This window comes from Chinchilla lanigera, unplaced genomic scaffold (assembly GCF_000276665.1).
Source record: "Chinchilla lanigera isolate Chin_1 unplaced genomic scaffold, ChiLan1.0 scaffold00063, whole genome shotgun sequence".
In the NCBI taxonomy this organism is placed as follows: domain Eukaryota; kingdom Metazoa; phylum Chordata; class Mammalia; order Rodentia; family Chinchillidae; genus Chinchilla; species Chinchilla lanigera.
The window spans coordinates 11,942,071-11,956,028 of record NW_004955464.1 but is presented as its reverse complement, the minus strand read 5'-3'; the positions used below and the strand labels follow the sequence as shown (position 1 = coordinate 11,956,028).

Here is a 13,958-nt window from a genome sequence, read left to right as displayed (position 1 = left end):
AGTTTCCTAACATTCTTGGGAGGCTGAGGCTGGAGGATCGTTGCGAGTTCAAGAGCAGCCTGGGCTACAAAGTGGGCTCAAGGCCAGCCTGAACTGCAGAGCGAGACCCTGTCTCAAAAAGACAAAAAAAAAAAAAAAAAGTTTCCTAACATTGCCAGGCATGGTGATCATCAACTGTCAGATGATAATTTATAAAAACACTTACCTGTTAACATCCCAGTGGTGGAGACAAGTGTCCTGGCGCCTACAGTATGCATAATTTGAGAGGCTCTTTCAGAAAGATAATACAAAATGAAGTTGCGCGTCCTGAAAGTTAGGCTTCATTAGCTTAACTGCAAATCTGCCTCTGCCCACAAGTCTGGTGGAATTTTTTCATACCTCAGGAACTAATGTGTGCCATTTCTTTCTATAGGGTCTGTTTTCCCTAATTAGCTCCCTCAGTACTGAACCACCATCTCCCAGTATTCTGATCTCCCTGGAAAAGCGGCCTTTTAGGAGACCCTCACACTGTTCTAAGCACCTAGGAGCCGGGGCTGGGCGCCAGATCTTTCGGTTTTCCAGCCCCTAGACAGAATCCTGGCGGGGCGGGGCTGCCCCGGGTGTATAGAGCTGGGCGGGACCCAGGGAGAGCGTCAGAGGCGTAATTCCCTTCTTTCCCCGCCCCCTTTTCCGTGCTCCGCCTTCGAACCTGCGCGCGCACCATCGCGGAACCTGAGGCGCATCGGCCGCGGATCCTCCCGGAGTTACCTAGCGGCGCACTCTGACATGGCTGCGCCGATACTGAGGGGTGTTCGTGAGCTGATGAGGCTTGTGGACTTCGCGCCGGTACCGCGGAGACATCGACATAAGAAGAAATGGGTAAGGTCTAGCTAGCGGTGTAAGTGGGCAGCTCTTCCGGTTACATTTCTTCTCCCTCCTCGGTAGCGTTCATTACTTCTGCCCCATTAGAGTGCCTCTGCATTTTTTTCTCGCGCTCCTCAGAGAGTGTCGCCGACTTACGTCTGCAGGTCACCGCTCCGTCTGCGCTTTTACTCGTCACAAGTCTCTGTCTCCTTTTCCTGAAACGTTTGCCGCCCGACTCCGCCCCCTTGATTACGTCATCGCCCGCCCCATTCTTTCCGTTAAGTCCCCACCTCTTCCTGGTGCTTACCTTTCCCTCGGCCCCCACTACCCCTTCCTGTCTCCCCTCCCTTTTCCTCCCTCTCCCCTCCCTCCCCTTTCTTTCCCTCCCCTTTTCTCCTACCCTGGTCCTCCATGACTTCTCCTTTTTTCAAACTTTCAGCCCAGTTGCCTGCACCCCACGGACAGTGTCCTAGCGACGACCCCTTCCTTCTTCCTCCGCCTTGTGGAAAAGGATTCAGCCCCGTCCTCACCCTTGAGCTGGGGAAAGGTTACAGCGACCACCCTGTGCATGTTGTCAACCCTTCCCCAAAGATAGGCAAAAAGTGCACCGACCTCCCTCACCCCAGAGACCCTTCATCTTGCCTCACTGGCAAGTCCCCCGGTGTACCTCGAAGAATCCCCTCCCCACCCCCACCAGCTCCTTCCTCGCTCCCACAGAGTTCTTTTGAACCCTGTTCTCCCATACTCCTTGGAAGGCCCTGTGGCCAGGGGCCCAGACTCCCTGGTTTATCCCCTACAAGCCCTTGTCTTGGTCGGTTAGGCATTCCGGGGCCACCCCCTCACCGTCAGCGGAACCCTTACTGCAGTTTGGCCAGTACCCCAAGAATGCAGCGTCCTTGTCCTCCAAACTCGGTCTTTGACCAGCACAGTTACCTTTATTACTATAGTCCGGTGACCGTCACATCCATCACTCAGCCCCCAGGAACCAGCCCGGTGACCTCTCCGCAGCTCATTCACATTCCTTTGGAAACTGGTCCCATAATTTTACCTCCTCTCACTGCGGAGTCTGAGGGAACTTGTCCCATGATTTCACCTCCTCTTACTCATAGGCCCCTGGGAACTGTACTTCCAGTTTCACCTCTACTTGCTCATCGGCCCATGGAAACTAGACCTGTAGTTTCCACAACGCTTTCTCATGGGGTTTTGGAAACTGGGCCTGTGAACTCCCCTCTGGACTCTCACTGCTCCTCAGGGAGGAGTTATAATGATCCTCCTCCTCCTCCTCCTCCTCCTCCTTCAGCCTCTTCCCGACCTACTGACAGCCTTTGCCCTGACCACCATAAGCCTTCAGACTCTTGTGAACCCAAACCACAGCTTGATGTGCCCCTTGGCAAAAATTGTGGCTCCTCACTTTCTCCTCAGGCAGGCATCTCTGGCTCCCCCAGGTCACCTCAGGAGGGTTCTTTTCCTTACTCCCATATTTCCTCAGCGGCCCACATATCTGCCCCTGGGAGCCCTTACTGTGCCATCCGCCTGCTCCCTGAGAATACTGGTTCTTCTTGCTCACCCCAGTTCCAGGCTCCCAAGAAGTCTTGCCTTGAGTCCTTTCTTTCCTGGGGGACTAGTGGGAGCACTTACCTCCTCCTAACCCCTGGCACCATGATTTCTGGTCCCCCCTGTCCTCCAGAACCACCTCTTTCCCACAGTCCTTATTCCGACCCCTACTTCCCTTCACCCTTTGGCAACCAATTTATAGCTCCACCACAGACAGTTCTCCGAAGAAGTTATAATGAACCCCCTCTCCCTACTCCAGTTTCCCCCCATGCAAAGTCCCCCAAATCCTCAGATGTAAGACAGCTACGTACACCCCACAAGTGCCGCTCCCTAGTCAACACTGCCCAAAACACTTCTGGACAGCCCAAGCCCCCTAAGGCCAGCACCTCCCCTCTGCCTCCCTGTCAGCCCCCTGGCATCTCTGGTCCTGGTATGGAGTCATCCATCACAGCTCCTTCAAATTGCTGTACCAAAGAACTTCCCCCAGATACTCCCTTACCCAGTATGGTCCCTGGAGTCATCAAACCAGTTTTCCCTACTTCTCTTCCTCTCTGTGACCCTTGTGATCCTGTCTTACCCAATAGTTATGGTAAGAGCAGTCCGCATGGAGCCTCCTTGGTATCACCCTGCGATACCCATATGTATTCTGTGGTTCCCCCCACCTCTAATCCCTGTCCACCCTCTAGTTCCCTCATTCACTCTACAAAGTCCCCTCAGTGTCATAACCAGCCTGTAGTACCCCCTTGTGGTACCTATGGTGCTCCCAGGGGCCCACCCCTACCACCTTGCAAACCTGTGATGCCTCCTTGTTCTACCCACATCTATTCTTTTATCCCTCTGAGAACACCCTTTGACCCCCAGTGTTTACCTGTTTTCCCCCGAGTTCGGCCCTACCCTGATAATATGCCCTGTGGCCTTCATACCTACTCTGTGGCCTGTCAAGATCCCTGCAAAGAGCCCGCCCAGGTCCCCTATAGCTGCCCTTTGCCTTCACCCAAAAGCTCAACCTGTAGCAGTAATAATCCAAGCTGTAGTTCAACCATTGTGAGTGAATATCAGAGTAGTGACAGCAAGAGCAGCCAGCAAAGCGAAAGTCGGAGCCAAAGCAGAAATCAGAGCCGGAGCAAGAGCTCTCACCACAGCCAAAGTAGGAGCCGGAGCAGTAGTCCTCACCAGGTCGTCATTCGGAAGCAGAGTGAGAGTTCTCATAGTGGCAGAAGTCGGAAGCGCAACAAGAGTCCCCGGCATGGTAAAAGCCAGGGCCGGAGCAAGACTCCTGGTAGGAGTAGGAAGCACAGCAAGAGTCCCCAAAATAAGAAGAAATGAGAGCAGAAATTCTTACAAGACCAAAAATCTACGCAAGAGCAAAAGTACAGACAGTAACAAGACTGCCAGTGGTAGCAAGCATTCCAGCTGTGGCAGCCAGGACCAGATTGTGGACTACAGTACTCATGTGAAGTCTTCATTTCCCTTTTAATCTACCTTTGTGCTTTTCAGGCCTGACTTGTGTGCCTAACCACTATCCCCATAGCAGTCATTCCAGAAGTTCTTGTTTTGGTTCACACCTCAAGACTTTGAGCCCTCCTTATTCCTTATCTTCCTCCTGGGGCCTGGGAACTGTCCCAGAACAACTCTCAACCTTATGATTCTGAGCCTTATGTTGCTACTCACTGTATGATCTTAGGTAAGTTACCCTCATTTCTCCATCACATATGGTAGTTTTTGTTTTGTTTTTTGTATCCTACTGAACACTTTTCTTGTATTCACATAAGCTAGTAGACACAAACAGGTTTTGGAAAATAGAAGGGCTGTTTCTAGGCAGAGCATTTTTTTTTTTTTTTTTTTTCTTTTTAAAGCCTAAAGCTTTCCTAGTGCTTCTGTAGTCTCTTCCAGCCTTCTTCAGACTCTCCTCTGGAGTCTTCTCTTGAGCTTTCATTCTCTTAAATTCTCGCTGCAGGACTCCCTCCCTGCCTTTCACAGTGCTGGGGGTGAAACCCAGGGCATCACTTGTGCTAGGTAAATGCTCTAACACTGATATTCCATTCCAAGACTCCTTCCTGATGAGCTCCCTCCCACCCACACACATGGTTACTGTGAGAGGTCTACCTTCCTTTCATAATCCTGAGATGGAAAGGCCAGCCCCTCATTATGTTCCCTCCGCCCCACTTATTTGTTTGTTTGTTTTGTTTTGTTTTTTTGAGACAGGGTCTTGTAATTCAGGCTGGCCTTGAACTCACTGTGTAGTCCAGGTTAGCCTCAAACTCATGGTGATTCTTCTGCCTCTGCCTCCTCTTGCTGGGATCACAGGCATGTGCTGCCGTGCCCGGCCCTCTTCCTTACTTTCTTCTACCACAGTTCTGTGGCAGGCAGAAGCAGAATGCAAAGGCAGGAGTGGACATACCCTATTCTGAGTTTGCCTCTTGGCTCTGAGGTTTTGGTGAGGTCAGAGGCAAGAATGGGAAGATCAGTAAGCCTTCCTTTTTTCTCTTTTAGGCTGCCACAGAACCCAAATTACCTGCCAGTCGACTGGCTCTGCAGAATTTTGACATGACCTACAGTGTGCAGTTTGGGGATCTTTGGCCATCTATCCGAGTCAGTCTCCTCTCAGAGCAGAAGTATGGTGCACTGGTCAATAATTTTGCTGCCTGGGATCATGTAAGTGCTAAGCTGAAGCAGCTGAGTGCCAAGGACTTTGTGAGTGAAGCCGTCTCCCACTGGGAACTGGAAGCTCAGAGTGGTCGTTCTTCAACCCCACCCCTAGCCTATAGTCCAAACCTTCGGTGCTTCACTTTTGCCAGAGGGGATGTCAGCCGCTTTCCTCCTGCCAGGTAGGATCTAGAGCCGTGGCTGGGGCTGTCCTGAGTGCTTGTTGGAAGCAGACTGAAGAGACCTAGCTCCTGGCCTCTGTAATAAGGATCGTGGTTAAGATTTCTGGTGTGTGTCTGCGGGCTGGGTATTTATGTTAAGTGCTGTACCTGTGTTGTCTCATTTTCTGTCAACAGTCAGAAAAGTAGCTAATATTATGCTCTGTTTTACCTTTGGGGAAACTAAGGTGCAGAGAAGCTAAGGTACTTACTTGCCTTAAGTTGTTCAGTTAGTGGTGCAGCTGGTATTTAGACCCAGGTGCAGCTGGTATTTAGACCTAGGCTTTGAATTGAAGGGCAATGTTAGTTGTAGGATGTGGAAATGGTTTTGTTTTGTTTTGTTTTTTTTTTTTGAGACAGGATCTCACTATGTAGCCCAGGCTGGCCTTGAAATGGCAATCTTCCTGCCTTAGCCTCTCAAGTACTGGATTACAGGAATTAGCCACCACTCCTGACTTGATTTTTTGTTTTATTTTTTGTAGTACTAGAGATTGAAACCATGGCCTTCACACTGGTTAGTCCCCAGCCCTTTTTATTTTTTGAGACAGGGTCTAGCTAAGTTGCCCATGCTGGGCTCAAACTGATTCTCTTGCTTCATCCTCCCGTAGTATTGGGATTTTAGATAGACCCCGCTGAACTCAACTGGGAATTGACTTTGAAGGCTTCATTGATTTCATTTGACATTTATTGTCTGTCAAATGCCAGACATTTAAGTGTGTGGGTTAGTAGTATATAGACCCTCATGGAGCTCTAGTCCAATGAGAAAGACAGATACTAAGAAATGATTTATAATTATGTTAAGTGCTACAAATGAAAAATATAAAATGCCACAAGGTCTTGAATTATTAGGAGGTTTAATCCAGTTTTTTCTTTCTCTTTTTTTTTGAACCCAGTTTTTTCTGGGGATGTGAATTTTGTGTACATGTGTATTTTTGAGATAGGGTCTCACTATGTAATTCAGACTGGCCTTGAACTCACTATACAGCACAGGCTGGCCTCGAACTCAGGGTTATTCTCCTGCCTCAGCCTCTCAGGTGCTGGGATGACAAGTGTACACCACCACACCTGACTGGCTGGCTGGCTGACTTTCTTTCCTTCCTTTTGTTTTCTTTCTTTCTGTCTGTCTGTCTGTCTTTGAAATTTAAAGTGAGACCCACACACTAAAGTAAAGCTGATGTTATGAGAATGGGATCAGAGAGAGACTAAACATAAATGGGAGGCTGCCATAGCTTGGAAGGAGCCAGATATGGAAGGTCTGGTAAGTCTTGTGAAATTCTAGGACTTTTTCTCTGAGAGTAAGAGGAAGCCTGAAAGGTTTTAAGTTGGAGAATGACATGACCAGATTTGAGTTTTTAAAATATTACTCTGGCTGTGGTGTACAAAACAGATTGTGGAAAGATAGGAATGGAAATGAGGATATAAATTAGGAGGGTTTTACAAGTGCCCTGGCTATTGACCTGAGAAGGGAATGAAAGATGAGGCTGGAAAAGTATATGGAAGGGCTGTGTGTAGGAATCTTGGATGCCAGGAGCTTACACATTGGGGGAATGGGATTTCTCTGGTGATTATGAGTTGCTTTCAGGTAGCTGGGGTTGCCACGCAGGATGGCTTTAGACCATGTGTTCTTCAGTACCTGTTGCGGTAATTGCCAAGATTTGTTTTAGTGAATCACCAAAAAGGTCATTCTAAGCAAATGAGAGGCAGTAGCACACAGTGGTTATCGGCATAAACTTTGGAGTCATGCAAACCTAGATTTGTGTACTGTCTTTACCATCTGTTGGACGAGTGGTATTGCTTACTGAGCCTTGGTTTCCTTATCTGAAAATAATAGTAGATAGATAATAGTACTATTATTTGGAAGATAATAGTGATAGGTAACAGGATAGCTTATTGTGTATCACCTATTATTCTAAGCACTTTTTTTTTTCTTGATACTGGGAATTGAGCTCACAACCTCACACTTGCCAGACAGGCGCTGTGCTGCAGAGCTAAATCTCTGGCCCTCTAAGCGCTTTATTTTTCGGTTTTTTGAAGCAGGGTTTCACTGTGTATGTAGCCCAGACTGGTGATCCTCTTGCCTCAGCTTCCTGAGTGCTGGGATTACAGGTGTGTGCCACCACACCTGGCCCTTTAATTCTTATAGTAGTCTTATTTTACAAAGTACTCTTATTGCAGATGGAAAAACTAAGGGGTAGAGAAATTGAGTAATTTGCTGGAAGTCACACAGCTGATGAGTTAACTGGATTGGATTTGAGATTCAGGCAGTGGGGCTCTGGAACCTGGGTTTATCAGTTTCATTATGCTGTGGCACAGATTAAATGAATTTATGGGCTGGGTGTGGTGGCACACGCCTGTAATCCCAGCATTTGGGAGGCTGAGGCAGGAGGATTGTTGCGAGCTTGAGACCATCCTGCGCTACAAAGTAAGCTCAAGGCCAGCTGGAACTGCATAGCAGGACCCGGTCTCAAAAAGACAAACAAAAAAAAAAATAACATATACTAAACGTGTATATTATTTGGAAGATAATAGTGCTTGAAATATAGTACTCATCAGTAGCACCTTTTACAATTGATGGTATTTTCATCAGAGTTATGCTTAGGAAGCTTCCTTTAATTGCTGTGTATGTGCAGATAGATGGTACCAAGATTAGAGACCAATACTGAGGCACTGACTTTAGGTAGAACCACAAAGTAAAAACCATGTGGTCTCATAGTTTCTTGAGGTGCTTGACACTGATTCCAGGGGTTCCTGCTCAGGAGGGTTACCCTGAGAGAGTAAAGAAAGTGAGCAATGATGGCAGATTTGTGGAGGTGGCTTGTCCTTTCCCCTAAACTCCCAGATATCTGATATTTTCAGTTCTCAGGGATGTATGCAGGGACTCTAGGAATCCTCTGAAATTGTGCTTTTTTAGAAACACTAGCATTTAGCAGACTCTCAAAAACCAAAAATTTTAAGGAGGGACAGAAGAGGTGGTTGAGGATAGCTTTTATGGTGTAGTGGTGGTATGGTAACAGTCCTGTGCCTTCCTCAGATTTTGCAGTGCTTTTGTTATTCTTCTTTGTGAGGCATGAGGCACAGATACTCTTAAGTGTTGTTTGACTTTGAAAATATCCTAGCTGGGCATGGTGGCACATGCCTGTAAATGGAGCACTAGGGAGGCAGAGGCAGGAGGATTGCTGTGAGTTCCAGGCCAGCAAGACCTTGTCTCAAAAGACCAAAAAAAAAAAAAAAAAAGAAAGACCTTGTCTCAAAAGATAAAAAAAACAAAAAAAGAAAGCAAGCAAAGAAAGAAAAGCAAAGAAAGAAAGAGAAAGAAAGAAAGAAAGAAAGAAAGAAAGAAAGAAAGAAAGAAAGAAAGAAAGAAAAAGAAAGAAAATAAATTACCCTATCACAACCTGAGCCTGTTGGTGAATGCTTGGGATGTTGCAGCCTGGGGCCTGGCCATTGTAGCTTTTGTAATTGACCATGAGTGGCGCAGTGTTTTATCACATCCTTCTCCCAGACCCTCTGTACTCTCTGTAAGGGTTTCTGTCTCTGATCTGTTCCCAAGGCTAAGCTATCTCAGGCAGTGGAAATGCAGCTCATCACCAACTGGCCTTAAGACAGTTGTCCTACAAGTAGCCAGTTCTGTGAGGGTTGGGCTATTGTTGATCATCCCTCCCTTTCTGCCCATACCTCCTACCTGGTATCTCTCTGTCTGTAGCTTACCTAGCTTTCTAAAGCTCAGATCTGTCTAGTTGGGTTATTTTCCATAAAAGCTTTCGGTCCAGACGCCATAGTGTACAGTTTAAGACCTCAGTCTGCTTTCCAGCTTCAATCTTCACTCATCTTATATTTCTGCCACACCAGATTTATCAATGACATTCTGACAGAAGGTATGAATTTGTATGTTTGTGTGCCTGGCTTTTTCTTTTTTCTTCCACTTAAAATGTTCCTCTTCTCTTTTTACTTAATGAAGAACTCTGTTTCCTTCCCTTCTCTGAATCTGTAAAGCACTTTGTATCTCATTATGTAACCCAGTAAAACTGAGTTCTCACTTTGTACCAGGCACTGTTTCAGGAGTTTGGGATGTTATAATGACAAGAGCAGACAAAATCCCTCCTGTCATGGAGTTAACATTGTAATAGAGCAAGACAGAGAAACAAAAAACACAAACATCTGTACATATAACATGAATAACAGGCCGGGGATATAGCTCAGTGGCACAAGCCCCTGCTTGGCAAGTGCAAGGTCCTGAGTTCGATTCCTGGTACCAAAACCAAACAAAACATGAATAACAAGCGCTTTAAATACATATAAAGCAGGTAGGGTCATAGAAGGTAATGGAATAAGGGCTGTTATTTTAAATAAGAGTTGTCAGGGAATGCCAGCACTCTGATGAGGTAACTTTTGAGAAGAGACTGAGAGAAATGAAGAAACACATAGGGATGTTTGAAGGAAGAGTGTTGCAGGCAGAAGGCCCATTGCAGGCATTTCCACTGCCTGATCTCAAGATTTGAGACAAAAATAGCAAGGTGGCTGGTGTGGCTAGATTGAACAGATTTTTTTTTTTTTATTTTTTATTTTTTGGATAGTACTGGGGATTGAATCCAGGGCCTACACACTGAGCTCTGTCCTCACCCCTTTTTTATTTTTTATTTTGCAACATGGTCTTGCTAAGTTGCTAAGTTGTCCAGTCTGGCCTTGAAATTGCAGTCTTCTTCCCTCATCCTCTCAGAGCACTGGGCTTACAGGTATGTGCCACAATACCCAGCTTGATCTGTTTTCACCCAGGACACTGGGTGTCCTGGGTGTCTGGTTCACCCAGGACACTGTGTAGATGAGGGAATGAGGGACAGAATAATTGAGTGTGAGTCTGAAAAATCAAGTTTTGCTGAGTGGAGCTCAGTGGCCCCTGAGAGCGTGGACTTGGTGGCGTTGCCTCCCAGTGGGTGTCCTGAACTGGGATTTAACATCAAGGTGATCTCTTTTGCAGACTTGGCAGCCTGGGTGTTATGGACTACTACCTGATGGATGCTGCCTCCTTGCTACCTGTCCTGGCTCTTGGCCTTCACCCCGGGGACACTGTGCTTGACCTGTGTGCGGCCCCTGGGGGAAAGACACTAGCATTGCTTCAGACTCTCTGTTGCCGTAAGTGAGGGCATGGATGTTTTGGGCAGGGATGGCTCCTTACCTCACCGAGTCGTACTGCATATGGTGAGCTTTCTGGTCCCAAGGTCAGAGAGGAACTAGTTCTTGCTTGCTAAATTGTGTGTATTTTTTATTTGCAGTTATTGCCGCTCTTTCTCTGTCAGCTGGTCAAGGAACATTGCTGAGCAAGGCCTCTGAAGGCAGATGAAAGCAAACTCCAATTCATTACATGACCCTTTCATCCCATTGCATGTGTTTGCTTTGTCTCTTAAGATTAAGTCTTACTATCTTGGCCTGCCCGCTAACACAGAGAGATTGGGTTGAAGCCCCACTTAGAGGTTTGTGTATCACTCTTTCCCAGGCTTTATGTGCTTCGGCCACACCCTGCTCCTCTTCGTTGGCTGAATAAGGCTTTGCTCCTGTTACAGTCTCTGTAGAGTTCCCCCAGCCCACCCAAGCTGGGTTGTCGAAATCCTTTAAGCTTTCTAACCTCAGCTCCAGGGTGCTACTTCCAGGAACTCTTTTCTCAGGCCAATTCAGAAGTGACCCCCCTTCCGTGCTCCCACATCATGAGCACCACCCTTGCAACTGTTAACCATTACCTTTACCTCAGAGCTTTACTAGATACGGATCTTTCCCTCTTCAAGATTATGAATTTCTAAGCGGGGTGTGGTGGTGCATGTCTGTAATCCTAGCACTTGGGAGGCTGAGACAGGAGGATGCCCTAAAGTTTGCAGCCAGCTTGAGCTACATAGTGAGTTCCAATCCATCCTGAACTATGTACTGAGACCCTGTCTCAAAATAAATAAATAAATAAAAAGATTATGAATTTCTTGGGGACTTTGGTATTTTTTTCCCCATTATTGGGGACTGAACTCAGAACTATCCATATGCTAGGCAGGCATTTTACCCCTGAGCTACGGCCCCAGTCTCAACCCAAGTCTTATTTATCTTAGTTGGAGAGCCTGGCCTTCTGCACTGCAAATGCTCACCTCAGCTGTCTACTGGCCAACACATTGCCTTAAAATACTGTTCCTTGGTTGTTTTTTTTTTTTAAAGAAAAAAAATTCAAAACAAGATAATAGGAGGGTAGCAATGGTTAATACATTGTGTATTGCATCTCCAAATTAGTTATTCAGAGTAAGAGATATAGGCATTTAACTGTCCAAACACTATTAGCCCAAACCTTTCTTTTCAGTGAACTAAGAGAAATTAGTAGTATATCTTAACTATTTTGTGTGTGTGTGTGTGTATATATATATATATTTTTTTTTTTTCTCCTGTCCCCCATCCCAGTTTCTCTTGCCTTTTGAACAGTTTCTTCCCATTTTACAATATCTATTGTGTACACAGTTTTTTAGGAGACCAGTGCCTTATTCATTAGGCTACTGGGGCTGTACACAATTTTTTAAAGCACACAGTTTTTTTGGGGGGATCTGAGAAGTAGCGCAAAGGGCTGTGATTTAAAAAAAACCTGGAGCTCTGCCAGGTTTCTCTTGCCATGTGCCTCAGCCTTTCTGTTGGCCGTGAATCCTTCTATTCCAGTTCTTATCAGCCATCTTGCACAGTTCAAGTTAACCTCCAGCCTCACTGTTGGCCCACAGCTGGTTCAGAGAGCAATCAGATTTAGTCTCAGGCTTCTAGAAGTCCAGAGAGAGGAGAAAAGATGCAAACACCCCATGAAGGGGAGCCCAGTGTGTGTGCCAGGCTGTGCTGCTCTGCCTGAGTGCTGTAGGATCCTTCTGAAGGGAGACGAGGGTAAGGTTACTTGGAACTGGAGAAAGGAGCTAAGAGGAGAGAAAAGGGGTAGAAGGGAGGTGGAATTGAGAGTCGCTGCGTTACCAGCACCTCTCTTTCATTCCGGCTCCTCACCCAAGTGACTGACTTCCTGATCCTAGGCAGACAGGACCACAGAGTTTTAATGCAAGAAAAATTTAAGAGTTTACCTTGTCCAGCCCTCCTATTTTATAAGTGGGGGAAACAACTCTGGTGAGATTATAAAACTTAAATTTTACAACAGTTAGAAGTAGAGCCAGAACTGTAACCTATCTTTTTTTTTTTTCTCCTGATAATTCCTCCAGAGCAGAGAATCTGATTTTTACATTGTTGAGTGCCTTAAAAAATTGGGACATTTCTAGCTGGGCACATCTCTAATCTTAGCACTCTGGAAAGCTGAGGCAGAATGATTGCAAGTTCAAGGCCAGCTCAGTCAACTTAGGAATTTAATGAGATCTTATCTCAAAATAAAAATTTAAAAAGGGTGGATATGTAGCTTAGCGCAAAGGCTGGTTTCAATCCTCAGTGCTGAGAGAAAGAAAAGAAGAAATTTGGGACATTCTCTGCAGGGACATTAAACTGGTTCATGTTACATAAGGTATAGGTATACTCTCCAGTTCCACCTCTCCTGTTGCTTTTAGACTGAGTATCAGCTGTGAGATCCTTCTTGAATTGTCTGTTGAAAAATACAAAATGAAGCTGGGTGCATGCCTTTAGGAGGCTGAGGCAGGAGAACTGCAAATTTAGTCCTGGTGCAATTTAGCAAGGCATTGTCTCAAAATAAAAATGAATAAGGGCTAGGGATGTAGTTCAGTGTGAAGGCCCTGAATTTAATCCTGAACGCTGCAAAAAAGAGAGAATGTTTCAGGAATAGTGGGTTTGCCAGGAGTGTTGGCTGACACCTGTAATCCCAGCACTTGGAAGGCTGAAGCAGGAGAATCACCTGGAGTTCAAGGCCAGCCTGAATTATATAGTGAGATCTTGTCTCAACAAACCAAAACCTAAGAAAAAAAAGGGTAGAAGAGAGCATATTTCCTTAAAAATATTCTTATTTGGCCTGCTTTATGTACTTAGCCTTTCTTGGCCAGCAGGTTCTGGTGGATGTGCCCTATAGGTGTCTGCCCTGACAACCTACTTTCCAGAGAGTTGATTTGATGCCATGTACATAATAAAACTCCCTGTTGATGAGGTCTGGATTGACAGCCTGTGCCTGAGAATTAATGTGAGTCTCCATTAGCACCATTGCTCATGGGATGTTTTATTGGACTGTGGCTTCTGAAATATTTTCTTTCTCTCTCTTCCTTCTTTCCTTCCTTCCTTCCTGCCTGCCTGCCTGCCTGCCTTCTTTTTTTCCTTTCTTCCCTCCCTCCCTCCCTCCCTCCCTCTTTCCCTTCTTTCCTTCTTTCCTTTTTGAAGTACTGGGGATTGAACTCAGTCCCTTGTGTATGTTAGGCAAGTGCTCTACCACTGAGCTACATCCCTAGCCCTAATATTTTTATTTCCACAGGCAACCTTGCTGCCAACGATCTCTCCACTTCTCGGACAGGTAGACTACAGAAGGTCCTTCAAAGCTACGTGCCTCAAGATATCAGGGAAAGAAATCAAGTTCGAGTTACTTCCTGGGACGGAAGGAAGTGGGGAGAACTGGAAGGGGACACTTATGACCGAGTGAGTAATTCTTTATTTTTATTTTTACTTTTTCTCAAGTGAGTAATTCTTGTTTGTTTGTTTGTTTTTCCGGTACTAGGAATCGAACTCATGACCTTGTGCTTGCCAGGCAGGTGCTGTGCC

At 46.1% G+C, this 13,958-nt stretch overlaps 1 protein-coding gene across 4 annotated transcripts in view; it reads left to right on the top strand.

Annotated features, from left to right (window-relative positions):
* Positions 1-13,958, top strand: part of Nsun4 (NOP2/Sun domain family, member 4) — a 28,368-nt gene that overhangs the window by 6,485 nt on the left and 7,925 nt on the right. For 2 of the 4 annotated variants that reach the window (XM_005398675.2, XM_013521590.1), the window contains 4 exons: positions 413-858; positions 4,891-5,225; positions 10,237-10,391; positions 13,675-13,835. In XM_005398675.2, coding sequence (XP_005398732.1) covers positions 766-858; positions 4,891-5,225; positions 10,237-10,391; positions 13,675-13,835 — 744 coding nt within the window. In that variant the 5' untranslated portion in view covers positions 413-765. Of the gene's footprint in view, positions 1-118; positions 859-1,246; positions 4,082-4,890; positions 5,226-10,236; positions 10,392-13,674; positions 13,836-13,958 lie in introns of those variants that run through there. The other 2 variants (XM_013521591.1, XM_005398676.2) reach the window with 2 other exon arrangements.